The sequence below is a fragment of the Pelodiscus sinensis genome, chromosome 5 (genome assembly GCF_052426305.1).
Source record: "Pelodiscus sinensis isolate ZL-2025 chromosome 5, ASM5242630v1, whole genome shotgun sequence".
Taxonomy (NCBI): Eukaryota; Metazoa; Chordata; order Testudines; family Trionychidae; genus Pelodiscus; species Pelodiscus sinensis.
This window is the reverse complement of record NC_143056.1, coordinates 31,949,399-31,975,693: the sequence shown is the minus strand read 5'-3', so window position 1 is coordinate 31,975,693 and position 26,295 is coordinate 31,949,399. Positions and strand designations below refer to the sequence as shown.

General features: G+C 41.6%; 1 protein-coding gene across 6 annotated transcripts in view; it reads right to left on the bottom strand.

Moving 5' to 3' along the window:
• Window positions 1-26,295, bottom strand: part of TTC7B (tetratricopeptide repeat domain 7B) — a 252,974-nt gene that overhangs the window by 156,969 nt on the left and 69,710 nt on the right. For all 6 annotated transcript variants that reach the window (XM_075926715.2, XM_089778382.1, XM_075926717.2 and 3 more), the window contains 3 exons: window positions 23,564-23,736; window positions 16,761-16,824; window positions 10,319-10,456 (listed from right to left, as the gene is read on the bottom strand). In XM_075926715.2, coding sequence (XP_075782830.2) covers window positions 10,319-10,456; window positions 16,761-16,824; window positions 23,564-23,736 — 375 coding nt within the window. The remainder of the gene's footprint in view (window positions 1-10,318; window positions 10,457-16,760; window positions 16,825-23,563; window positions 23,737-26,295) is intronic.

Below are 26,295 nucleotides of genomic sequence, written 5' to 3'. Positions count from 1 at the left end.
ATCAGAATACTCACATTTAACACACTGAATATTCAGCTGAGATTCTCAAGTGTAGTACAGGCAGTCCCCGGGTTACATGGATCCGACTTACATCGGATCCCTACTTACAAACAGGGTGAGGCAACCCCGCACTAGCTGATTCCCCCCAGTAGACCAGGGAGACGCGAAGCTACCGCCCGCCCCAGCAGACCAGGGAGACGCGGAGCGGCTTTTCTCAGCAGACACCTCAGCTTGAGAATAAAGGACTGAGGGAAGTGAGGTGTGGGAGAATAAAACTGAGCTCTGGAGAAATGTTTGGCTAGAGTTTCCCCTACAATATGTACCAGTTCTGACTTACATACAAATTCAACTTAAGAACAAACCTACAGTCCCTATCTTGTACGTAAGCTGGGGACTGCCTGTAATTGGATGCTATAAGGTACACTGATCATTAGTATATATAGATTTAATATATTTCAGTTAGTGCCAAGTACCAAGTACAAAAGTTTCATATTTGCTTTTGGCATTAAGAAACCATTTCCTCTTACACTTATTAAATGAGGTCAGCTCCAGAGAGTCCAGAGACACAAAGCTCTTCTGAATTAAAAAAGCTCTTCTGATTTAGCATTTACCTCCCTAGCATGAAAAGTCCAATTATGTGAACCAGGCGTTCAGCACTGGCAGATGTCCAGTAAATAACCCTAAACTTTAAGAACCTACAAGCTATTTTTGATATTCAAATGAGCCCTTAGTATTATGCAAAGTATAGAAAAAAAACAGAGTCAATATTTCTTGTGTTTCCACATAAAAGGAGCTGAAGTGAATTACGATACAATACTGAGACTGAAACAGATGAAAATAGCAAGAAATGTTTTACCTAGGCATTCTGTTCACTGAATAGAATTTACATATTCTAAACTTTTTATAGGAAATTTCTTCTGAATACAGGAATATTGTTAATTACGATACTTAATAATTATGTCACTGTTTGAATATTTACATTATACCACCTTATTTTTTTAAACAACCAATAACTCCTTTGAAGCACTCCTGCACAAAGATGTTTCCAGTGGTGATGCAAACAGGTACATTGGGTCACAGCACTACTCATTCAAATTCTGTCTGGTTGCCCCTGTCAGGAAGGCCTACATTGCTTCTCATTGATACAGAATTAATACACAGCAGCACAATTACTGTTAACCTCTACATGTTCAATAACTTTGTTTGAATACTATATCATAATCAGCAATAGTATTTAAAACTAACAGTGAAATCAGTTTGCCATTCCTGGCCAAGGGGAGCTGCAGGAAGCAGCGCAGGCATGCTGGACACCAATTTCCACTGCTCCTACTGGTCAGGGTGGCAAATCGCAGACACTGGGAGCTCCAGGGCTCCATGCCTGCAGACACTTCGGGTGAACAAAATATCCTGAAGCACCAGTGGCTTACCCTCATGAAGTGAGAAATGAAGTTTATCAACTGCTGAAATACAGGGCTGGCTTATGAAATGGTTGTAGCGTTTTGCCATTTTTATCTATTCATCTGGGGGGGGGGGGTTGGCTTATAAACAAATGGGCTAATGAATGAGTATATACGGTAATTCTTTATACTTCGGTAGTTTCCAAAATAGGTTAAGAAATTCTGTAGCTCATTAACATACTAAGAAGTGTTTTCCACAAAGCCATATTGATTAACTGAATTTACAAGGTGACATTATCATAGGATGAAATAAATTTGAATATTACTGGTTTTTATAGTTGTTGTATGCACTGAGCTGAGTACTGCATTGGCTAAAATACAATTCAAAGGTTAGGTTTATGATTTCTCTTATTCATTTATTGTCTTCTCACATGATACAGAAAACAGCAAGGCTGAAGTATAGTGTGTGTGTGTGTGTGTGTGTGTGTGTGTGTGTCTGTAAAGTAATAAATAATGATAGGTCAATACAAAAGTGTGACAGACGCAGGACACAGCTGGGTACATAGTTTGGTGGAGGGCAGACATGTTAGGAGCACAATGAATGGTTTTCTGTTTCCTGAGTGAACTGCCAGAGACTGTTGCCACATAATGAAGGCAGGCAGGCATCTGAAGCTAATTAAGTAGCCCAAAGTAGCAGACTAATCAGGCACCTGCAGCCAATTAATGCCTGTTGCGCTACTTTAAAAAGTTTCATAGAATCCTAGAACTGGAAGAGACCTCAGAAGGTCATCAAGTCCAGCCCCCTGCTCTAGGCAGGACCAATTCCAACTAAATCAACCCAGCCAGGGCTTTGTCAAGCTGAGACTTAAACACCTCTAGGGATGGAGACTCCACTACTTCCCTAGGTAACCCATTCCAGTGCTTCACCACCCTCCTAGTGAAATAGTTTTTCCTAATATCCAACCTGGACCTCTCCCACCACAACTTGAGACCACTGCTCCTTGTTCTGCCATCTGTCACTACTGAGAACAGCCTCTTTCCATCCTCTTTGGAACCCCCCTTCAGGAAGTTGAAGGCTGCTATCAAATCCCCCCTCACTCTTCGCTTCTGCAGACTAAACAGACCCAAGTCCCTCAGCCTCTCCTCATAAGTCATATGCTCCAGCCCCCTAATCATTTTGGTTGCCCTCCGCTGGACCCTTTCCAATGCATCCACATCCTTTTTGTAGTGGGGGGCCCAGAACTGGACACAATACTCCAGATGCGGCCTCACCAAAGCCGAATAAAGGAGAATGATGACATCTCTGGATCTGCTGGCAATGCTCCTCTTAATGCAACCTAATATGCCATTAGCCTTCTTGGCTACAAGGGCACACTGTTGACTCATATCTAGCTTCTCATCCACTGAAACCCCCCGGTCCTTTTCTGCAGAACTACTACTTAACCGGTTGGTCCCCAGCTTGTAACTATGCTTGGGATTCTTCCGTCCCAAGTGCAGGACTCTACACTTGTCCTTGTTGAACCTCATCAGATTTCTTGTGGCCCAATCCTCCAATTTGTCTAAGTCATTCTGTACCCTATCTCTGCCCTTAAGCGTATTTACCTCTCCCCCCAGCTTAGTGTCATCCGCAAACTTGCTGAGGGTGCAATCCATTCCCTCATCCAGATCATTAATAAAGATATTGAACAAAACCGGTCCTAGAACCGAACCTTACGGCACTCCGCTAGAAACCAACCGCCATCCTGACATCGAGCCATTGATCACTACCCGCTGGACCCGGCCTTCTAGCCATCTTCCTATCCATCTTACCGTCCCTTTATCCAATCCACAATCCCTTAACTTGCTGGCAAGAATATTGTGGGAGACCGTATCAAAAGCCTTGCTAAAGTCAAGGTATATAACATCCACTGACTTCCCCATGTCCACCGAGCCAGTTACCTCATCATAGAAGCTAATCAGATTGGTCAGGCACGACTTGCCCTTTGTGAATCCATGCTGACTATTCCTAATCACTTTCCTCTCATCCAAGTGCCTCAATATGGATTCCTTAAGGATCCCTTCCATGATTTTTCCAGGAACCGAGGTAAGACTGACCGGCCTATAGTTCCCTGGATCATCCTTCTTTCCTTTTTTGAAGATGGGTACTACATTTGCCTTTTTCCAGTCATCCAGGATTTCTCCCGATCTCCACGACTTTTCAAAGATAATAGCCAAAGGCTCCACAATGACATTTGCCAACTCCCTCAGTACCCTCGGATGCACTAAGTCCGGACCCATGGATTTATGTACGTTTAGCTTTTCTAAATAGATCCTAACCTGTTCTTTACCCACCACGGGCTGTCCATCTTCATCCCATCTTGTGTCACTTGGCGCAGAAGTCCAGGAGCCGACCTTGTCCGTGAATACAGAGGCAAAGAAAGCATTGAGTACTTCAGCTTTCCCCACATCATCTGTCACTAGGTTACCTCCTTCATCGATTAGGGGCCGCACACCCTCTCTGATCACCTTCTTCTTCTTAACATGCCTGTAGAAACCTTTCTTGTTATCCTTCACATCCTTAGCCAGTCGCAATTCCATTTGCGCTTTCGCCTTCCTGATAACCCCCCGGCATTCTCGAGCTATACCTTTAAACTCCTCCCTGGTGATTTGTCCAAGTTTCCACTCTTTGTAAGCTTCCTTTTTGTGCTTAAGTTCACCCAGGATTTCCCCTGTAAGACAGTCCGGTCTCCTACCATGTTTACCTCTCTTGCTACGCGTCGGGATGGTTTCTTTCTGTGCCTTCAATAAGGCTTCTTTAAAATACTGCCAGCTGTCCTGGACTCCTTTCCCCTTCATGTTAACATCCCAGGGGATTCTGCCCATCAGATCTCGGAGGGAGTCAAAATCTGCTTTTTTGAAGTCCAAGGGGTATATTTTACTACTCTCTTTTCTTCCTTTGGTCAGGATCCTGAAATCTACCATCTCATGATCACTGCTTCCCAGGTTGTCACCCACCTCCACTTCCCCTATTAGTTCCTCCCTGTTTGTGAGTAGAAGGTCAAGCTGTGCATGGCCCCTGGTCGGATCCCTCAGCACCTGTGTCAAGAAGTTATCCCCAACATTCTCCAAAAACTTCCTGGATTGCCTGTGTACTGCCATATAGGTTTCCCAGCAGATGTCAGGGTGATTAAAGTCCCCCACGAGAACCAGGGCCTGCGATCTGGAAGCTTCGCTCAGTTGTCCGAAGAAAGCCTCATCTACCTCATCCACCTGATTCGGTGAGCTGTAGCAAACACCAACCACAACATCACTGCTGTTTGCTCCTTTAAACTTAACCCATAGACTCTCAGCAGGTTTTTCTCCCTCTTTATACTGGAGTTCAGAGCAATCGTAGTGCTCTCTTACATATAGTGCAAATCCTCCTCCTTTCTCCCCTGCCTGTTGTTCCTGAACAGTCTATATCCTTCCATGACAGCGCTCCAGTCATGCGAGTCATCCCACCAAGTCTCTGTTATCCCAATTAAATCATATTTCTTAGTCTGGGCCAGGACCTCCAGTTCTTCCTGTTTGTTGCCCAGGCTTCTCGCATTAGTGTACAAACACTTCAGGTAACCAGTTGATTGTCCTATCTTCTCCATTCGAAACATGGGTCCTCCTTTCTTGCCCCTTCCTCTCTGCATTTCTTCCCGGCATCCGACTTTCCCACTCCCCTCAGGGTTTTGGTCACCGTCCCCCGACGAACCTAGTTTAAAGCCCTCCTCACTAGGTTCGCAAGCCTGCCCGCGAAGATGCTCCTTCCTCTCTTCGTTAGGTGGATCCAGTTTCCCCTCAGGTTACTGAAGAATGAAAGACTGAGAGGGAAGTGTGTTGAGGAGAAAGGAAAAACTGTGCTGAAGAAGGAAGATTCACTCAGGTACCAGGGAGAAGGTACTAGGGGAGTGTTTGGGGAAGTGGCCAAGGAAAAAGGCAGCTACCAAGAGTCTCTGGATTGGAACTCTCCCCATACCATTAAAAAGTTTGCTCCTGAAAAGGGAAGCAAAATTACGGAGGGGTTTCAACCCAATCCTTTAACTTTGCCAATGATGAGAATGGCTCAATAAGCTTTGACCCTGGTCTCTAGAAAAGATAAGAGGAAGTGTGGAGGGTCACAGTGAGCCTCTGAGGCATACAATAACCATCTAGAAACACAGGACCATAAGGACACAGCCAAAGCTTTGTCATAAGCAGGGCTTGACAATTAATGTAATCTACTCGCCTGTGGCGAGTAGATTACAAGCTGGCACAGCCACGCAGCACGGTCTGTGCATGCGCAGCGTGCCGAACCGCGCGGCTGGCGAACAGGGCTCGTCGCGGTTTGGTGAGCCCTGGTCATAAGAGTGATCTGGAGTACTTGGTAAACTGGACTATTCTAAACAATATACATTTTAATTTAGCTAGAAGCAAGGTCATATACCTAGGAACAAAAACAAAACAAAAAAAAGAGTAAAAGTATGTCATACTTACAGGATTGGTTGGGGGGTACTGTATTCTGAAAACAATTTAGGGGTCATGGTGGATAGCCAGCTGAACATGAGTTTCAGTACATTGGCAAAGATGGATAATTACTTGACATATAAGCAGGGAATATCAGGTAATTGTAGGGAGAGGGTATTATCTTTGCATATAGCACTGATGAGAAAAGGCCTGAAATACTTCTGTCTAGTCCTGTTGTCTACACGTAAACAAATGTTTTTAAATGAAAAAGTGTTAAAAGAAGAACGTTAAGAACGATTTAAAGTCTAGAAAACATGTCTTATCAACGAGAAAATTCAGAAGGTAATTTTATCACAGTCCGTAAGTAAATGTTCAGAAGATTTGTGGCAGTAGAAGAGTCTCTAGCACATGGCATAATGAGATCCAATGGCTGGAAAATAAAGCAAGATAAATCCAGACTAAGAATACAGTACACAATTTAACATGGAGGGCCATTAAGCATTGGGATAACACTGGGATATCCATCAGGTAATATTTAATATCAAGACTGGATATTTTTGTAAAAGATATGGTACAGTTTAAGCAGAAGGCACAGACATCATGCAAAAATTACTATGTGAAATTATATTCCTCATATAAATACATTAAAAGCAAGAGGAAGACCAAGGACAGGATAGGCCCACTGCTCAGTGAGGAGGGAGAAGCAGTAACAGGAAACTTGGAAATGGCAGAGATGCTCAATGACTTCTTTGTTTCGGTCTTCACCGAGAAGTCTGGAGGTGTGCCTAACGTAGTGAATACAAGCAGAGAGAGGGTAAGTTTAGAAGATAGGATACACAAAGAACAAGTTAAAAATCACTTAGGAAAGTTAGATGTCAGCAAGTCACCAGGTCCTGATGAAATGCATCCCAGGATACTCGAGCTGATAGAGGAGGTATCTGAGCCTTTAGCTATGATCTTTGAAAAATCATGGAAGACAGAGGAGATTCCAGAAGACTGGAAAAGGGCAAATATTGTGCCCATCTATAAAAAGGGGAATAACAACAACCCAGGAAACTATAGACCAGTCAGTTTAATGTCTGTCCCAGGGAAAATAATGGAGCAGGTAATTAAGGAAATCATATGCAAACACTTGGAAGGTAATAAAGTGATAGGGAATAGCCAGCATGGGTTTGTGAAGAACAAGTCATGCCAAAATAATCTGATAGCTTTTTTTGATAGGATAACGAGCCTTGTGGATAAGGGAGAAGCGGTGGATGTCATATACCTAGACTTTAGTAAGGCATTTGATACGGTCTCACATGCGACGAGGAGTCCTGTGGCACCTTATAGACTAACTGAAGTGTAGGAGCATAAGCTTTCGTGGGCAAAGAGCCACTTCGTCAGATGCATGTAGTGGAAATTTCCACTACATGCATCTGACGAAGTGGCTCTTTGCCCACAAAAGCTTATGCTCCTACACTTCAGTTAGTCTATAAGGTGCCACAGGACTCCTCGTCGCTTTTGCAGATTCAGACTAACACGGCTACCCCTCTGATACTTGGTCTCACATGATATTCTTATTGATAAAGAGGGCAAATATAACTTAGATAGGGCCACGATAAGGTGGGTGCATAATTGGCTGGATAACCGTAGTCAGAGAGTTGTTGTTAACGGTGCTAAATCCTGCTGGAAAGGGATAACAAGTGGAGTTCCGCAAGGGTCTGTTTTGGGACCTGTACTGTTCAATATCTTCATCAATGATGTAGATATTGGGATAGAGAGTACGCTTATTAAGTTTGCAGATGATACCAAACTGGGTGGGGTTGCAACTTCTGTGGAGGATAGGGACATAATTCAAAATGACCTTAGCAAGTTAGAGAAATGGTCAGAGGTAAACAGGATGAAGTTTAATAAAGAGAAATGCAAAGTGCTCCACTTAGGAAGGAACAATCAGTTCCATACATACAGGATGAGAAGCGACTGTCTAGGAAGGAGCATGGCGGAAAGGGATATAGGGGTCATAGTGGACCACAAGTTGAATATGAGTCAACAGTGTGATGCTGTTGCAAAAAAAGCCAATATGATTCTAGGTTGTATCAACAGGTGTGTTGTAAGCAAAACTCGTGATGTCATTCTGCCACTCTACTCTGCACTAGTTAGGCCTCAGCTGGAGTACTGTGTCCAGTTCTGGGCGCCACATTTCAAGAAAGATGTGGAGAAATTGGAAAGGGTACAGAGAAGAGCGACAAGAATGATTAAAGGTCTAGAGAACATGACCTATGAAGCCAGGCTTCATGAACTGGGCTTATTTAGTTTGGAAAAAAAAAAGATTAAGGGGGGACATGATAGCGATTTTCAAATATCTAAAAGGGTGTCTTCAAGGAGGAAGGCGAAAATTTGTTCCTCTTGGTTTCTGAGGACAGGACAAGGAGTAATGGGCTTAAAGTGCAGCAAGGGAAGTTTAGATTGGACATTAGGAAAAAATTCCTAACTGTCAGGGTGGTCAAATATTGGAATAAATTGCCAAGGGAGGTGGTGGAATCTCCCTCTCTGGAGATATTTAAAAACAGGTTGGATAGACATCTGTCAGGGATGGTGTAGACGGAGCTTGGTCCTGCCTTGAGGGCGGGGGGCTGGACTCGATGACCTCTTGAGGTCCCTTCCAGTCCTGATTCTATGATATGCAAGTGATTACAGTAGATAACCATAACAGTCCTTTATGATTATAAATCTACGAATCTGATAAAAAGAACTGGGTTTGATTTCTAGTGACCTGCCTGGGGAAAGGTGCTATTGGTTCAGAAGGGTCTACCCTGAATCCATAAAAGACCAAATACACTTCATTTCAGTTATCACATAAATACTGATTTCTGTGCTAATTGAGAGCCCACATTATAGAGTTTCATCAAAATGATTTTTAGAAGATTTGAAATGTTATACAGAGAAATATCTTTATAAATATAAATAAAAATCCATATTATTCTGGAAGGGCTACTATTACTCTAATAAAAACAGCATGTAGCCATCTGAAACTGTAAAATGTTGGTTACAGGAGGAAATACTGCAGAGTTGAGCATGAGGAGATACTGACAAGAAAAGCTTCACAGGTATTTGACTGCTACTGATTTTTTTTTTTTTAAGTTAGACTATTCACTGTGAAGGATTCTTCAGGCACATTACTATTTTTCCAGCTAATCAATTCCTTGACAGGCTTTTCAAGTCAAGTGAAATGTATGGAATTCAGGTGTGACTAAAGGCTCGTGGTAGATACAGATGGCTAATCATGAATCTCAGTTAATGGCATTTTGCTGAATTCAAGGCATTGCTTTAAGCAAGAGAAAAATCTCTTATGCAAAGCCTGATTAGCCTTTATTCATTTGAGAAAGAGATCACACTTTAAAATGCCCTAAACATGTAAGGCATATCTAAAAAGAACAGTTTTCTATATTTTATATTTAAATAAAACTTTTCAGGCATATGCAAATTTCCATAGCTGGAATCTGAAGAAACAATCAAGGAGAAGCTCATTTAGTTATGTAAAAGCCAGATTATTATTATTATTATTTATTTATTAATCCTTCCACTTTTTAGAGCACTCCCAATGCTGCTCAACCAAAAGGGTAAATTATATAAAATACTCACCTCAAAAGAAATAGTTTCACAAATTACTTTTCCAACTAGTCACTAATGAGGATTTACTACAATACAACTAGAAGACTTACTAGGTGTTGCACAGGTCCTTCAAAGCAGGTATGTGTGTAGGGCAGTGCAGGATGCTGGGGAAGGGGGGGCGACAGTCAGGAGGGGCTCAGAGCAGAGGATTCCATTCTGTATGGACCTTTTCTCTCCCTCCTATTTCCCTCCTCCAGAGCTGCAGCCAAGGAGCAGGAGAGGGGGAAAGGGTTTGAGGCAGGGGGCTACTTACCTGGTATGCTGGCAGACAAGGTGGTGGAGCCTCATCCCTCCTGACCACTGCCTTGGTGGTACGGCTGGCCCGTGGACACTCAGCAGTATAGCTCTCCCCTGCGGGCTCACTGCCTCCAGTGGTCCCTCTCAGTATCGTGGTCCTCTAAATAGCCCAACCGCTCCCTTTCCATGTTATGGGAAACAAACCCTTTACTGGCACTTCTGGTTGTTCTGACACAATCAAACCCTGACCTTGCTTTAAGTTAGGAGACAAGGAAGCAGCATACCAAATTTGGCTGTCCTGGTGCTTACTGTTTAGGAGGAGTTCTTGAACAGACTCACAGAGAGACACGCAGACAGACACACAAGTCTCTAAAATATATATACAGAGTTTGTTACTGCACAAGATTTTTTACAAAATTGTTTAGACTATTACTACAACACCACAACTGAACAGATTAGTAAATTCATGACAGTTTTTGTTTCAAATGAGTTTTATCATCTACATTTTATATAGTTTAATGTTTGGAAACAACTGAAGACATGGCACCAGAAAAAAATATTGACTATCACAGACGTACCTCTGATAGCATTTCATATTGACCTCTTCTCCCTAAGGCAATTGTAAGCAAATCATAGACTACAGATGCACTCTGCAAACTGATGATGCGATCATTTTTGTGCTCTGGTATTCTGCTCAGTACAGCATCACGATTAGCCTGTAAAACAAGAAGAAACTTAAGAGGTCACTCTAATGGGATTAATATCTTGATTCTGGTCATTATTATTAATGTTTCAATGTAACAACCATCACTGGAAGTAGGTGACCAACAAGATAGCAACTGCTGCTCATTTTGCATTTGATTACTTGCATTTGAACAAAAGATTGTTTGATATATCTTCTCATACTACTTTTTGGGAGGGATTTAACCCTTATCTAATATTTCTGTAACTGATCCACTTTCATGTTTTCTGTTTAAAACTGAGGCTATTAATTTTGTTAAAAATTATCTAAGCTGAAGCTGTGCTTTGAGTTTGACTGCTGTAATTAGTTCTTTTTTGTCTTGCATCAAAATAAGGTACAACTTTGCTGAGTGACAGACTGTTGGGGTCTTCCTCCATCCCTCCTTTCAAAGCAAATTTTCATTTCACTTACTTCATCTTCTTTAATATCAGAGTGGTAGCCGTGTTAGTCTATAAGGTGCCAAAGGACTCCTCATCGCTTTTGCAGATTCAAACTAACAGATTTATTGGAGCATAAGCTTTCATCAGATGAAGTGTGGTCTTTGTCCACGATAGCTTATGCTCCAATAAATCTGTTAGTCCATAAGGTGCCACAGGACTCTTCATCTTCTGAAGATGATTATGACAGTATCTGCTTTCTGGAATGAAGAGTCTTTTCCAAAGATAACCCCACACCAAAACAGGTCAATGTATAGTCCATAAGATGGGCCTAATACAGTGGAGAATAAATTGCAGTCCATGGGCCAAATGCAGTCCATCGGGGATCTATGTGTGCCCCACATGTTTTGTTTACCACTGCCTATCTGCAGGTTTGGCAGATTCCGCTGGTTTCTGTCTGTGTAGTTTTTTTCCCTACTGGTATAACTAAAGTGACACACATGTAACAACAAAAGGGCATGTGAAATGAGGTGCATGCTGATTGCACACAACACTGACCATGAGAGCTATACAGTGCTCCTGCATCCAATCCAAGCTACGATTCAATCGACACACTCCACAATTCTAGGTTCCGTCCTCTACCCTTCCTCCTGGTCCTGTGTGGTGGTTTTTTTCCCCTTTTTTCCTCCACAAAAAAATCCTTGGTGTTCCCCATAAAAAAAAAAATTATTGCTTGGTGTTTCTCAGTCTTAAAAAGTTTAAGAAACACTGGTCTAGGACTTTAAAAGTTTCATCTCAAAACTAATAAGCAACCCCCGGAAAATATTAGGGTGTGCTAAGCCAAGCTCCCACTCTGTCTTCTTCCCCTGCTGGAGGCCTCACTGACCAACTTCTCCTCAGAACTTCCAGTGTGCTGTGAACAACTGATTTCTGGCATTCAGGATGCTCCTGGAAGGTGAGTTAGGAGCAGTGACAGGATGCAGCTGGGTGAGAAGGCAGGACAGGAAGAGGAATGGTGGGGGCTTAGAGGAAGAGAGTGGAATCGGGGGTGGGGATAGGACAGAGGCAAGGTTTGGGGGAAGAGGTAGAATGAGGGTGGGGCAGAACAGGGGTGGAAAGACCAGGGAAGGGGTGGAGTTTTGGAGAAAGGGATGGAGTGAGGGCAGGGCTTGGACCATAGTGCGGAAGTCAACACGTATGCTCAATCACATACTGTCATAATAAAACCACCAGTCTAAATATGCCTTGTCTTGATGTCCTCTAATTCTACATGCTTCTGAGTTCAAATGTCACTATTGTTAACACTATAGACTTGAATTTTTATGGGTTACTATAGTGTGAAACCAATTAAAGCCTCTGAAATGAGAGGCTATCATTTTATTTTATTTTAAGTTTTGTTTAAATATTAATGAGTCAGAGGACTCTCTAGGGAACTGAAGAACAAATTGACAACTCCATGTCTTCACCTATTCATCTAATCTAGCTAGAAAATGAACATTTTAAACAACCTTTTCTCATTACTATTTAAATTTCATTTCTATATAGCAGTGTTTCCCAATTTTATTTGGCCATGGAACCCTTTTAAATTCAAAAGAATTTTGTGGAACCCCTAATAACAATCTTATATATGGTCAACTGGTCTGACAGCTGAAGCTTCGACTTTGTCCGATACGGTGCTAGTATATTCATATTCAGTCACCCACGTGATTCACGCTCCCTGAAAGTGAGTACAGGGATTTATGGTGGTATATAACAGGCAATCGTATTACTGATTGACTGCGCACACAGTGCTGAATAGTGACATCATTGTCCCCTCTCTCTGGCTAAGCTGGCATTACATAGGGACATTTATCGCAGCAAAGACAAATGAAAATTGTTTTCAATAAAATTTATAAATGTTCCAAGTAGGAAGAATGATAGTAGCAATACCAATCATTATGAGCAATCACATTAATGATAAGTATTTTTCAGCTATATATAATACTTAACCATTTTTAACATACATTGCAATATATGAAAGCACTTGGATGCTTCTGAAAATTGTACCTTTTGTTCAATATAAAGTAGGGATAAAGTTTCAGATTCATACACAGAGGGAAAAGATTACTCCTGGGAGAAATTTACACCAAAAAAAATTTTGCACACAATATTGAAGTTTTGCAAAATTCTACCTGTCTAAATAATATAAATATAGTCACACCAATTTCAATTATTTTGCTAATTTATTTAAAATAACCTGTCAAAAAGTATATCCATAACAAAAAAGATCCAGGAAATGTTTTTGACAAATAGACTATTTACTACATATATTAATACATAACTCTAAGTAATAATTCATTTAAACTACAGAACAGCACTTGACTTCTTGCACCTCTCAGAAGCAGTGCAAAGACTTGAGTTTTGTCAGGGGGTAATGGAGGAGGTGAGGGAGAGGGAAGTAACTGCTGGGAAGGAATCTGGGTATGAATTTCAAGGGTTGCTGGGTATGGGTGAGAAGACTATGGAACAGATTTTGGGGAGAGTAGGAAGGGATTGTTAGGGACCATCCCATGCAGACCTTTGCTGATTTCTAGCCTCTCCTATTCAGTCAGGCACTTCTGCTAACGTCTACATGTGTCCTTGCACCTGCTGTTCACCTGTGCTCTTCACTAGGGATGTCAGCTGTCATGTATGATTAGCAGCTCTTTAAAATGAAGCCATAGCAAAAGAACAGACAGTTATGTTTAAGGGGAAGTAGCCTAACCACGGACTACATGGATTGACTTTTTTGCCGTTAAGGAGTGTATTATGAAATGTGTTATGAAATATGATAATTTAGGATAAGCAGTAAAATTTGTAAGAGTAAAGATCTTCATCTAATTCGCTAGCCCTTGAGTAACACACCAAATTCGTCCAAGAGAAAAAATTTTTTTGCATCTACTTACAAGATTCTCAGCTAATTCACTAGCCCTTAAGAGAAAAAAAATTTCATCTCAAATTAACCAAAGAACTGAATAGACAATGAGAGATCAGGCCATAAATACCCTGCAGCAACGACAGCGGGTACCTCAACATCTACAACTCATTCTGGAAACTGAACTCACATGCTGCTCTCTGAAGACAAGAGGCAGGAGGTCCATACCGAGGCAGGCATCGTAACAGCATTCGTCGTCCTCTACCTGGCCAGTAGAGAGATGCTGCTACACCTGATCAGGTGAGTCAAAAAATCTGACAAAAAGTAAAAAAAAATCTAACAAAGTCTAAAAAAAAAATCAAGAAAAACAAAATAATCTCGATAAGCTATAAGATCAGGGATCCTCGTAGTTGCAGTTCTTTTAAAAATTAATCTATAAGAAACTAAACTAGATAACGAATTAGCTGATGTCACTAAGTATCCTTGTAATCACGCTAGCAGAAACAATATACTTTTTATATTTTTCCTTTTATTATTTTATTTTTAATTCTCAGCTGTTCTGTTTTGACTTTATTATTCATTAAGTGGCAACATCAATAAAGTTATGTTCATTGATTAAGACACAAATTGGTATTTACTGTAAATTTATTTACGACTTCCCAGGTAAGCAAGGGGGCAGACTAGAGTTCTGCACAGTCCCAGCGAAACCAAGGGAAGGGGGCGGTTTGCTTAATCGCAACCACTCACGGCATCAGCGTGTAGTCAATCACACGATTAGCTAATAACCTTGGGTTTATCAGTTAAACCTACTGACTACATGCAATAACTAACTCCCCACCGTTGCCTCTATATCACAGGCAGCGGGGAGGAGAAGTAGCTGGTGCCCACAGAGCTGCCTGTCCCCGCCCTCCCCGCGTATCAAGGATTCCCTGCCCCGTTCCCACTGGCACTCTGCTACCACTGGCATCCTGACCCCTACCCCCCATCAGCACCCTGTCCCCACCCCATCACCCTGACCCTTGCCTCCACTGACACCCTGTCCTCAGACCCAGCACCCACTAGCACCCTTCCCCACTAGTCCCCTGCTCCCACCAGCACAGTTGGGGCCACATCAGTGAGGCTTTGGAGGAGGTTTTTTTTTTTTTTTGCATCTCACTTGTGTGGCCCCAACTGACTTTTCAGTGACCCCTGAATCAAAACAGGTTCTCATAAATAAAAACAATGCTGAAACTTTTTGTGTTTGACATATTTTATTTAAAAATAAAGCCTGGTCAACAAACCCCCATTGTTCCGCAGCATCATAACACTCCTGCACTCCCCCCTGTCCTGAGCCTCTCACACTGCCAAACTCCTGCACCCCCACATCCTCAGTCTTTTGCCCCAACACTCCTACACCATCCACACACCACAAATCTGTGTCCTGAGCCCATTATACTCCTAACCTCCCTGCCCTGAGCCCCTTCCATCCCCCATCTTAAACTCTTGCACCCTCACATCCACAAGCCTGTGGCTTACTCAGTACCCCAACCCTCCACCTGACCCCAACACTCCCCAGCCAGGAGCCCCCTCCCTGAGCCAGCATCCTCTCCTCCACCTCCTCCTGCATCCAAATTTTCTCCCAGAGCTTGCACCTCTCACCCCTTCCCACACCCAAACCCCTCATTCCCACCCCAGAGCCCACACATCATGTCTCAATCCAGTGAGGGTACAGCTAGACTGCAGGAGTTTTTCCGGGATTTCAGAGGTATCCCAGAAAAACTCTTCTGCATCCAGGGATGCGTTTGTTCTTCCACTTTTTTTAGTGGAAAAGCAAACATGCTCTTTTGGTAACCCCTATATTCCTCTTTCCATGAGGAATTAGGGGGCTTCCAAAAGAAGGGGTTTTTCTGACATTTGGTCCAGTCTAGACAGGCCAAATGTTGGAAAAACCTCTTCCTATAGAATAATTGGGAAAAAAAGCAGCAGTATAAGGGTTGAGGATAGCAAGTGACGGAGAGGAGGAGAATAGAGAGGGCGGGGCTTCAAGGAAGGGGCGGGGTGGTAGATCTTGGCTTGTTCTGTCATTTTAAAAAGTGATCTTGGGGGGTAAAAAAGTTAGTGACCACTGTTCTAGAATCACCACACCCTCTGGTGGGCAAAATGTGAAGCTACAGAAATTATTTTCTGTTGGGAGCTGCTGCTCTGTTCTAGTGCCATAGTGCCCTCTGATGGGCTGAAGAAACACCTGAGCAACTTTACAGCAGAAGTTAGTTTCTGAAAAAAGACATATGAAATGTGTGTGCGCACAATGGCACAGATTTCCCCAAGGAGTAAAAGGTTGTGTATTGACAGTCTTGACAGCCTGGGACACGGCTGAGCTTGCATTGGTAAGATACCAGTGGGCAGATCAATGATCAGTAAGCAGTAGTATGGTACCCTTTTAACAGGTGTTAGCAAAGGCACAGAAAGGAAAGAACCACAGGGGAAAATGAAGGCATTCATAAACACAACATTAGCAACATCCTATGATGCCTTATACAGATAGTATGCCAATATCAAGAATTATTCGAAATTTGATATCTGCATTTTAAAGCACATCAGAAAAGAATTCTTGGTCTTACATATATTTACTCAGTATGTATATAAAATTTTTGGTTTCAGTAGTTACAATAACAAAAATTACTTGAATTTTCAAGCCTACTTGGCTGAATAATAGCTGTTCACACTCAAGTGATGCCAAGTGAAAGACCTAGCCTTGGCAACAGACTCTACCTCCCTTCCTTGTAACTAAAGGAAAGTTAGGTTTTGCCTATAGACAATGTAGTCAAGTCTCAAAAGGAAAGAGGATCTCAGAATCATAAAATCCTCACAGCACTTTCTTCTGGATCTCTATGAGAGTAGCAATAGCTTTAGTTGCAGAGGGAACTCCTCGCCTAGTTTCCTATCAGGAAAGGAGTCATACTTAAAGTACCCAAAAGACATAAATGACAGAAGCGACAATTTTTTTTTAAAACAGCTGTTTAACTTACCATGGATTCACTAATCAACAACAACAATAGGGCTTCTTCTGTATTTTCTTGAGGACAAAAAATGCTGTCAAAAACAAAAACTTTAATGTTTACTAAAATACAAGTACAGCATATTGATCTAACATCAAATGTTCATATGCTGTGATAATTAGTATATTTTTTTAATATCTAGAAAAATACATATAGTTTTGATGATTAGTTTTATTTAAATACTTTGATTTGCATTTAAAAAAACTGGAAAACCAGAACGAACAGAAGGCACTACCCTAATCAGAGTTGAAAACAAACAGTCCAAATATCCTAAATACCATGTAATTTTGACAGCTATAAAAATGACAGAATTCACAACTAAACAAACCTCCTACTCTCCTTGTAAGTGTGCCTCAATTGCAACCATAGCAACAAAAGGATGTTAAAACAGACTTTCCTTCATCTTACAAGAACAGGATATTTGATTAAATCTTAACAATATTTGGACCCCATTTGCATTATCTCTGTATTAGATATATATATCTCCCTGATGCTGTGCTTTAGAGCCTCACTATTAAAGCAAAAAATCCCAATATAAAAACCCAACACCACTACAGTTTCTGTTCTTTCTGTATGCTATCACCTTCATCACTTCCTTAGCACTTAAAACATTTATTTCCAATTATTTAATTCTGACCATCCTTGCCAGCCTATGCAACAGATTGCAAAAAGCAGCCATCCAAATATATTCCACAAAGCCAGAACTCCCCTCTGGTGTAGGTGTGGTGAGTGAGAGGTAAGAGAAGTAAAATCTGTATCAGGTACAAATACTGTTCCCCTCTCCCATCAATCAGAAACCAGACATCAAATTGTGACCAGTTCACAATTTGGCCTCTGGTCTGATGCTAGGGTAGCACACTCTAATTCTGGTCTCTACTCAAGGCTTGTGGTTACTCTACAATCAAACTCTTATTAATGAGCTAAATTTCTCTCCCTGCTAATAGAGATTGCCTCACAGATATTAAGGAAATGGCTTAAACTACACTGAATTACTGACCGTAAGACTTAGACATCTTTTATTTCTTAAAGTATATTTGGAGGTTTTCAAGTAGTTAAACAGAAGTGTGAGTGACAGTGTAAGACAAGATGCCTCAAATCTAACAGAAAATTTACCATAAAATTATTTTAGACAAATAGCAGGTCTGATCTTAAGAGTAGTGTTCCTCTTCCCCCACCCTTTCAAAAACAAACAAACACACACACACACACACACCACAGATGAGATATTATCAATACAAATCACTATCCAGATCTCTTTTTAGATATGAAAGTTGGGGAACAAAATCATTTCCAAGACAAAGAATTTTTATGTAATAAAGAAGTTTCAACATATATTTAAGACTGCTGGCATTGCCAAAAGCTGCCAGAAATGGAAAAACACACCTGTTAAGAAACTTGGCTTCTTTATCCCTTTAAGGAAACACTTCAAAAAGATGATATACAAACCTATAAATATTTCAGTATTTCTCTAAAAAGCTGTCAGAAGAATTAAATGGACTCTACTGAAAGAAGTCCATAGTGGTAAATGAAACAACTAGACATTAAAAACGTGAGTTAGCAGGTTCTTAGTGTCTGAAGGCAAATATTTTAAGTTATACTCAGTGTTAATGCATCTACTGATTCCCTCTCCAGTTTAAATAAATGGTGGTTACTTACTTGTAAACTGGAGATTCTGTGAGATGTGTGAACCCAACCTGTATTACACATGTGGGTACAAGGGCACAGACAGTATAGATATTTGCAGTATTCCATTCCAAAAGCTGAGTCTACAGAAGAGCAGAAGAGGTCGGGACTAAAGTATAATGCTTTGTGAAAGTGTTACAAATGTCCAGTACAGGCACTTCTTGGAGAAATACTACTGTGCCCTAAAGAACAAAGAAAAGGTAGAGAAAGGGGCCAACCAATAGCAAAGAAGGATACATGCAGAAATCTACTTAGATGGTCTCTGAGCAGATACTGCTTGTCACCATGCTCATTCTCCTACAATAACAAATAGTGCCGGTACTTTTTTAGATGGATTTGTTCTTCACAGATAGAACCCAGTAGATGGCCAACACTTGAAAGGATGGTATGGTAAGTACTCAAAGTATAAGACTGAGTTACCATTGAGATGCTGACTTCACTACTGGTGATTCTAGTGAGATCCTTTAGGAGTCTGATTATCAGGTAAGTAAAAGTAGAACAGTCATCTATCTACCAATGGGTGGAAAGGACTTTTGCTGTGAGGTAGACCTCAGGGAGCTAACAGGCCTACCTTTCTGTCTTGAAAGTGAGGAGACAGTCTAAAATAATGAGAATACCTGCAGTCTCTGGGGAAAACTGGTTTTGTTGCATGAAGGCAGAGAAAGGACTCTCTTCAGCTAAATGGAATTTCTGGGTGAGTTTTCACTATGGTGGAGGTCTGATTGGCCTGCAAACATGAATGTTCTAGGTCTGAGACTCATCCAAATACCAAGATGAGAGATGAAGAGAGTCTGGGTTAAAATGTCTGATCCCACCATTCTCCTGCATTATCAGAGCTGCAAGGTGTTGGATGTTGATATGATAATAAATTAACAATCATAGGAGATTCAGAAATCAGAACAGTCTGGGACCAACTTGGTGCAACAAGAATGACTTGTGCTTTACTGTGATAAATTTTCCAGACAAAATAGGCTAGTAGGGGAAAGGGAGGAAAGTTGTGCTTCAGATGGTCTGTCCAGGATAGTAAAAGATCATCACCCTCATAGTCCGGACATTAAGTGCTCTGGAAGAGTATATAGAATCATAGAAATGTAGGGTAAAAAAGGGACTTTGAGAAGTCACCAAGTCCAGCCCTTTGTGCTGCACAACCACCTACTAAGCCTAGACTATTCTTAAGAGCTAAGTTCCCTGTAAGCTGCATGGCTGTGCAGATGTTTAATGAGACCTGCCTAGAGATCCCTTGCAGGCAGGGATCTCAGATGACCAGCTTGGGAAGGGGCTGACTGAGAAGCTTCAAACAGAGCTGCCAGCTTCCAATGGAGGAGCTCAGAGAGCAGGTAGGGAAGGGAGATAAGGAGAGACTGGCAAAAAAAGGTTGACTTTTAGAAACCCCAGGACAGGAGAATATATCTGAGTATCAGAGTATCCAGCTCCCACTTATAATCTTGGGGGAAAAGTACCTGCTAAATAATCAGTTATGGTATTCTTAGTACCTGTTAGAAAAAATTCCTAACTGTCAGGGTGGTCAAATATTGGAATAAATTGCCAAGGGAGGTGGTGGAATCTCCCTCTCTGGAGATATTTAAGAACAGGTTAGATAGACATCTGTCAGGGATGCTGTAGACGGAGCTTGATCCTGCCTTGAGGGCGGGGGGCTGGACTCGATGACCTCTCGAGGTCCTTTCCAGTCCTATTATTCTATGATTCTATAATGCAACAAGCTTAAGACGAGGATGTGTTTGGCTTAAGATGAGCCAGTTCCATAGCTTTAGTGCTTTGGCATAAGAGGAGGAAGGAAAGTGAAGGAATCTTACCAACTCTTCTCCCTTGAAGATTTATGTAGAACATACAGACTACATTGTCTGTCATGACTAAGTAAAGGAAATGGATACAGGCATTCCTGATAGGGCTGTCAAGCGATTAAAAATATTAATCATGATTAATCGTGCAATTAAAAAATTAATCATCACTGATTGCACTGTTAACAGAATACCATTTATTTAAATATATTGGATGTTTTCTACATTTTCAAATATATTGATTTAATAGCACAAATTGCACAATACTCACTTTATTTTATTACAAATATTTGTACTGTAAAAAAAAAAGAAATGTATTTTAATTCCCCCATTACAAGTACTTTAGAGCAAACTCATTAACATGAAACTTGAACTTATAAATGTAGAATTATATAGAAAAAAGAAATCCTTCATTAAAAAAAAAAAACCAACCTACCCTAAACTTTAGAGCTCACAGGTCCACTCAGTCCTACTTCTTGTTCATTCAAACTAGTTTACATTTGCAGGAAATAATGCTGCCAGCGCCTTGTTTTCAATGTAACATGAAAGTGAAAACAAGTGTTTGCATAGTATTGTTGTAACCAGCATCACAAAAGTTTTGTGCCAGATGCACTAAAAATTCATATGTGCCTTCATGTTTCAACCACCATTCCATTTCAGAGGACATGTGGTCATGCACTAATGGATTCTGCTAAATAACAATCCAAAACAGTCTGGACCAGTGAGTCAGATGCCATCAGCAGCAAAAGGCTGGTTTTCTTCTTTTGGTGATTCTGGTTCTGTAGTTTCCACTAGGGATGTAAAATCCTGTTCAATTAGTTAACTGGTTAAAATGAATAATATGAGCTGTATCAACAAGAGAAACTGCTATAATAGGAAATATATGGCGGAATGCAGGTAAAACAGAGTAATTCTTCCCCAAAGAGTTGTCTCACAAATTTAATTAACACATTTTTTTTATGAGCATCAGCATGGAAACACATCCTCTGGTGAATATTTAGCATATTTGGCATGCAAATATCCTGCAACGCCAGCAACAAAAGTGCCACGTAAACACCTGTTCTCACTGTCAGATGACACTGTAAATAACTGGGCAGTATTATCTCATGCAGATGTAAACAAGCTTGTTTCTCTTACCAATTGGCTGAACAAGAAGTAAGACTGAGTGGATTTGTAGTCTTGAAAGTTTTATGTTATTAAAAACAAAACAATCTATATTTGTAAATTGCACTTTCACAATAAAGAGATCGCACTACAGTACTTTTATGAGGTAAGCTGAAAAAATAAGATTTCCTTTGCTTATTTTTACAGTTCATTATTTGTAATAAAAATAATATTGAGTTAGAACTGTACACTGTATCCTGTGCTATAATTGAAAACTTTTAAAAACATACAAGGATATTTAATTGGTAGTCTATTGTTTAGCAGTGTGATTAAAACTCCAATTAATCTTTTTAGTTAATACTTTGAATTAACAGAAATAGAAAACTCTAATCTTTGACCTCCCTTATTTCCAGGAGGTGGATATGGAGAAGTAAGGTGTGCTCCTCATCCCACAAGAGATGCTTCTAAAGTTCTATAATTATAATAGTGGAAGGAAACTCCTTCACAAAAATTGTATGGGTCCTTCCACTAACTGAGCAAGTCTAGCTCCTGACAAGAATTAGACACCAGTTTATCTTGTGGGTATTCAAAATGTAGCTTGTTCTGAGTCATTTTTGGAAGCAATGAAGATGTAACTTGGCATGTGTCAAAAAAGAGCCAACTGCAATATGGCCTAACAGAGACAGTTTCTTGCAGACAGCCAAGGACTTGCATGAATCTTGGAAACAAGATTTATCAGTCCAATAAGTGTTCTGGGAGCTAAGTTCTGGACATGATAGCATGCACAGAAACCTGTATAAAATCTCTCTGATGAACTGGAATCAAAAGGGGTTTTTCACCATTGAGTTGTAGCCCCTACTTGAGGACAGAAACATAGCTATCTTTACTAGAGAGAACCTCATTAAATGATTGGCCTTTAAGGAGACAATCATTGAGATTCAACCTGGGTGAATGACACTTTCAAGAATACTCTTGATAAAGGATAGACCAAAGGAAGCCATCCTGGCCAACCTAAAAAGATGATGTCTTATTGCAGGGGTAGGCAATAATTTTTGACCTGGGGCCACTTCAGAAATGTTTGAAGTGGTCCTGGGCTGCCCCAAAAGGTCGGGGGCTCAAGTGGAAGGGGTGGGGCCAGGACACTTCTGTGTTTCTCCACCCACAGACCCTGATTGGTGTGGAGGTGGGGGAATGTGCAAAGTCTTTGCACCTTCCCCAAGAGAACCGCCAGCTGTTCATAACAGCTGGTGCTTCCCTCTAGGTACCCATGCCCATGGTGGTGGGAGGAGACTTTGCATGCTCTCACCTGTTGCCCCCAGGTAAATCAGGGTCTGCGGAGGGAGAGCACATGAAGTCTCTCACTCCCTGCCCCCACCCTGCAAGGGAGCACCATGCTTAGAGTCAACTGCCAGCTGAGCAGCAGCTGGCAGGCTGACTAAGTGCTGAGGGAGATTTCATGTGCTCCCCTTCTTCCCCAAGCCCAGACTGGCCTGGGGGCAAGGGGAGCACACGAAGTCTCCTTCCACCCTGCCCCCATCTTGCAAGGAGCGTGCGGTGCTTAGAAGCACCATGCACTCTGGGCAGGGCGGGAGGAGACTTCACGTGCTTCCCTCTGCCCCCAGAGCCTGATTGGCCTGAAGGAGCAGCAGAGCCAGATCAACTCACTTGGTGGGCTGAATCCACCCTTTTGCCCACCCCTGCCTTACTGTGAACTTCCAGCTCAGTCACTCACCTCCTCTCTATAACCTGGATCTTGACCTTGAGTGCTTGATATCCAGACTCAGCTCAAACTTGACACCACCACTTGCCTCCTGCCTGCAATTGTGTACCTGACTGACTAGTTGTAATTCTGATTTGTCTCATTCCCAATTTCACTCTGTCTCCTGACAACAACTTGGTAACTTACTAGTGCATATATGCTGCCCATGGTTCAGCCCTGACAGATATGCTGGTTAGCTTGATAGTTAGGTGTACTTCCTATAATGTGCTCTGTGGAATTAGGAAAAAGTTCTACTCTTCTGTTTTCTGAGGAAAGGGGATCTACTGCCTCTCTAACCAACAGTATAAGAGAGGACTTTTCCCTTATTATCTTTGAAATCCCCTTTTCCTTTTCAATAATATAAATAAGGTATTTAAATGGATAAAACAAGCATAATTAGAGAACCATATGATGAACTCATTCCATACTTTTCTCCAGTGTACACCCGGGGTCTTCTACTGAGTGCGTAATTTTTAGTATTTGATCCTTTCCGGAGTGGATCATCAAGAGGAGATTGGTGAGGAGGGTCTTCCAATGGATTCCAGTAACTTTGTTCAGACATACCTCGTAACAAAATTTCAGCTAACTGCCTGGCTATTGTCTGAGGGAAAAAACATAAATAAAATTTTTTTTCTCTTAGAAATGATGAACAACATATTGTGAAAAAACTAGGCTTTTATCCAATGACAATTGGTCGCGCTCAATATGATTTTGCTCACATGGTTTCTATTCATCTTAGAGAATTCCAATCTTCTTCTATGTCTTTGTTTCATGCCAAAAAAGTGAACAAACTTGATGACCTCGCCCCCACCTATTTTTCTACTGACCTAAAAAACTCAGAATGTCCTGAACACCAGGAATGAAAGGCACAATGTCCAGTTTGGTTCTGCACAGTGTAACAACAAAAAAGCTTTCAAAACTACAGGCAGTCCCCGGGTTACGTACAAGATAGGGACTGAAGATTTGTTCTTAAGTTGAATTTGTATGTAAGTCGGAACTGGTACATATTGTAGGGGAAACTCTAGCCAAACATTTCTCCAGAGCTCAGTTTTATTCTCCCACACCTCACTTCCCTCAGTCCTTTATTCTCAAGCTGAGGTGTCTGCTGAGAAAAGCCGCTCCGCGTCTCCCTGGTCTGCTGGGGCGGGCGCTAGCTTCGCGTCTCCCTGGTCTGCTGCAGGGAAGCAGCTAGTGCGGGGTTGCCTCACCCCGTTTGTAAGTAGGGAACCAATGCAAGTCGGATCCATGTAACCAGGGGACTGCCTGTATTTGATAGAACTTTAATAGGTAAATCCCAGATATCTGAAGAAACATATAAAAATGTTAATATACCTAAAAATCAGTTAAGTTCAGGTGTGTTTTCTGTTATTCTACATACATTCATTAATAACAAGAAAGCTTAACTGGCGCCTGGCTATGAACATGCAAATCAAGCGCGGGATATTTAGATCCCGGGCTTGATTTGCAATTTCAAATTCCTACATTTGCAGCCCTATTTAGAATTAGGCTGCAAGTGTAGACATACCCTCAGAGCCTTAGCCTGTAAATTATTTGTGATGGCACAATGTCTCCCTATGCATTGAAGCAGTACCTGTACAGTGCAGCTTCTCGTTGCATCTACAAAACAAATAATAGCGGTGACAGATACTGCATGCAATATCTTTGGGGACCACGCTATTAATTTTATGAATGGTTTACATAGGAGTCTGTTATGCTCTGGGGGACTGTTACTATAGCTTCTACAGAAAATAAAATTATTCAGGGACCAACTACCCCGTGACAGTGAATAACTAAACACCATCTGCTGGAGTGGTTACATTTACGGTTCAGACTGGGTTTTCCAGACACCAAGAGATTAAAATAGAATATGGGATATATAAAAGCTGAGTTTAAACTGACTGGGGGCTTCTTTTTCAGTGAAAAAATAAACAGGACTGTCCAAGGAAGACCTCAACCAGTGTTCCCTCTAATTTTTCCCACCTGAATGAATTTCCATGACCAGAATGAATTGTTTTACATGCACCAATGTGGAAGCAATGTGACTTCATATGGTGCACATAACAAAACATTCATGTGGAGGAAGAAGGGCCAAGGGTTTTTGAGAGTGAAATGGGGCTCAGGGCCAGTACAGAGGGTTGAGGTTCAAGGATTCTGGCTGGGGGTGCAGGCTCTGCAGGGAGCTGGAGATGAGGAGTTTGAGTGCAGGAGGGTGCTCAGGGATGGGGGGGGACCTCAAGGTGGAGTTTGGGGGTTGGGCTCAGAATTACCTGGGCAGCTCTCTGTTGGGGATAGCAAAGAAGGGCCCTTTCCCCCTGGTCACAGCAGCTCTGTACTGGAGCCAGTGGGAAGGGGCTCCCCAACACCAGCTGCAGCAGCCCCGTGCTGTGGCCAGCAGGGAGAGGAACCCTTTCTCTCTTTACTGGGGCCAGCAGGGAGGGATTCAGGACTTAACAGGAAGCTGCATGGTCACTCTGCTTAGGGGGAACTTAGACCCCAACCTTTACTGAAGAAAAGTTGGGTTACAAGATTCCCCATGTAAAAGATGAACAATTTCTGGTAGATTGTACGGTATATAAGAACTTGTATTGTTTAACTATTTCCTCTGTGATTCTTTATCCTAAGAATAAATGTAGTCTGCTGAGAAGAAGCAGTGTGCTAACTTGTATATGTTGTACTATGCAGAAGCCTTGGAGAAAAAGCACAGTCCAGGTGCTGTCCTTCAGACAGACTGACTTGCTGGGGATATGATAGTTCAAGAAAGGGAGTGATGCAGCCTTATAACCTATGGTCAGGAGGGAGAGACAGGTTTCCACCCAGAGATAATGGCGGGATCCTAAAAGCCTTAGTGCCCTTGAAAGTCCATGGAGGTGGAATAAAATATAGTTAACCTTGAACTGTGACAGCAGCTCTAGCAAAAAACACTGCCAGCTTTGAAGTAGATGTTTATCTTGATTCCTCCACTAGAAATCCTAAATACTTGTAACAGAACTTCAATAAAAGGAAACTGACAGCATATTATGATCACCAGTCAAGGCATTATTGCCTATATTCTTGCCCAAATAAAATCCCAGTGGGCTTGTAATATTCCATAAAAATATAAGTCAAACTAAAGACGTTTAATCCCCTTATTATTTTTAAAAAAAACTCAACAAAATGGCCT